This window comes from Galeopterus variegatus, unplaced genomic scaffold (genome assembly GCF_000696425.1).
Source record: "Galeopterus variegatus unplaced genomic scaffold, G_variegatus-3.0.2 Scaffold5209, whole genome shotgun sequence".
NCBI classification, from domain to species: Eukaryota; Metazoa; Chordata; class Mammalia; order Dermoptera; family Cynocephalidae; genus Galeopterus; species Galeopterus variegatus.
Window position 1 is genome coordinate 113193 of NW_007731320.1, and position 676 is coordinate 113868.

Here is a 676-nt window from a genome sequence, read left to right on the forward strand (position 1 = left end):
TTTTTTTTTTTTGAATAAGCAACTTTTTTTTTTGAATGAGCAACTTCTTAACAAACTATCTTCTTTGCTTCTTCATTTTCAGATAGGAAAGTGTTCCTCTCCAAAGGGAAGCTGAAGTGTGCAGGCTCTTCTCTGTTTCTAAAGAAGAAATGGGGGATTGGATATCACTTAAGGTAGGGCCACCTGAGAAAGCTGAGTGTAAAGGAGAATTGAGCAAGCGTAAGGCATGAGGCTTGAAGCAAAACAGTACAACGCACAAGACTGCGTTTTATTATTATACACAGATGTTTGTACATATGATACACTTATTTATGTGGATATCTATTTAGCTGTCTAGTTGCTTAGTACATATATATGCAAGACATTGATTGGCAGATTTTGGAGACTGAGAACATAAGATAACAACAAAAGCTTAGAAAAATGTGATAAAAAATATATCCACACCACATCATCAAGGGAGGACTGTATTAAAGGAACATTTTTACCAGACACCTTTGTATTTCATGCCCTTATCGTCTCTCACTCACGGTGTTAAAATAATTTCTTAGGAAGGCTGCTTGCTTCCACTTCTAGATCCTTTTCTTTTTCCTCACTCTTTTCTTTCCAATCTGCTTCATTTTAGGGTTATTATTATTTTGAATAGTAGCATATTCTAGCTGTTACCTGCTGAGTGATT

At 35.5% G+C, this 676-nt stretch overlaps 1 protein-coding gene across 1 annotated transcript in view; it reads left to right on the forward strand.

Moving 5' to 3' along the window:
* ABCA8 (ATP-binding cassette, sub-family A (ABC1), member 8) overlaps positions 1-676 on the forward strand; it is an 82472-nt gene that overhangs the window by 37420 nt on the left and 44376 nt on the right. Inside the window, exon 14 of the mRNA XM_008589103.1 lies at positions 83-173. Within this exon, the coding sequence (XP_008587325.1) occupies positions 83-173 (91 nt within the window). The remainder of the gene's footprint in view (positions 1-82; positions 174-676) is intronic.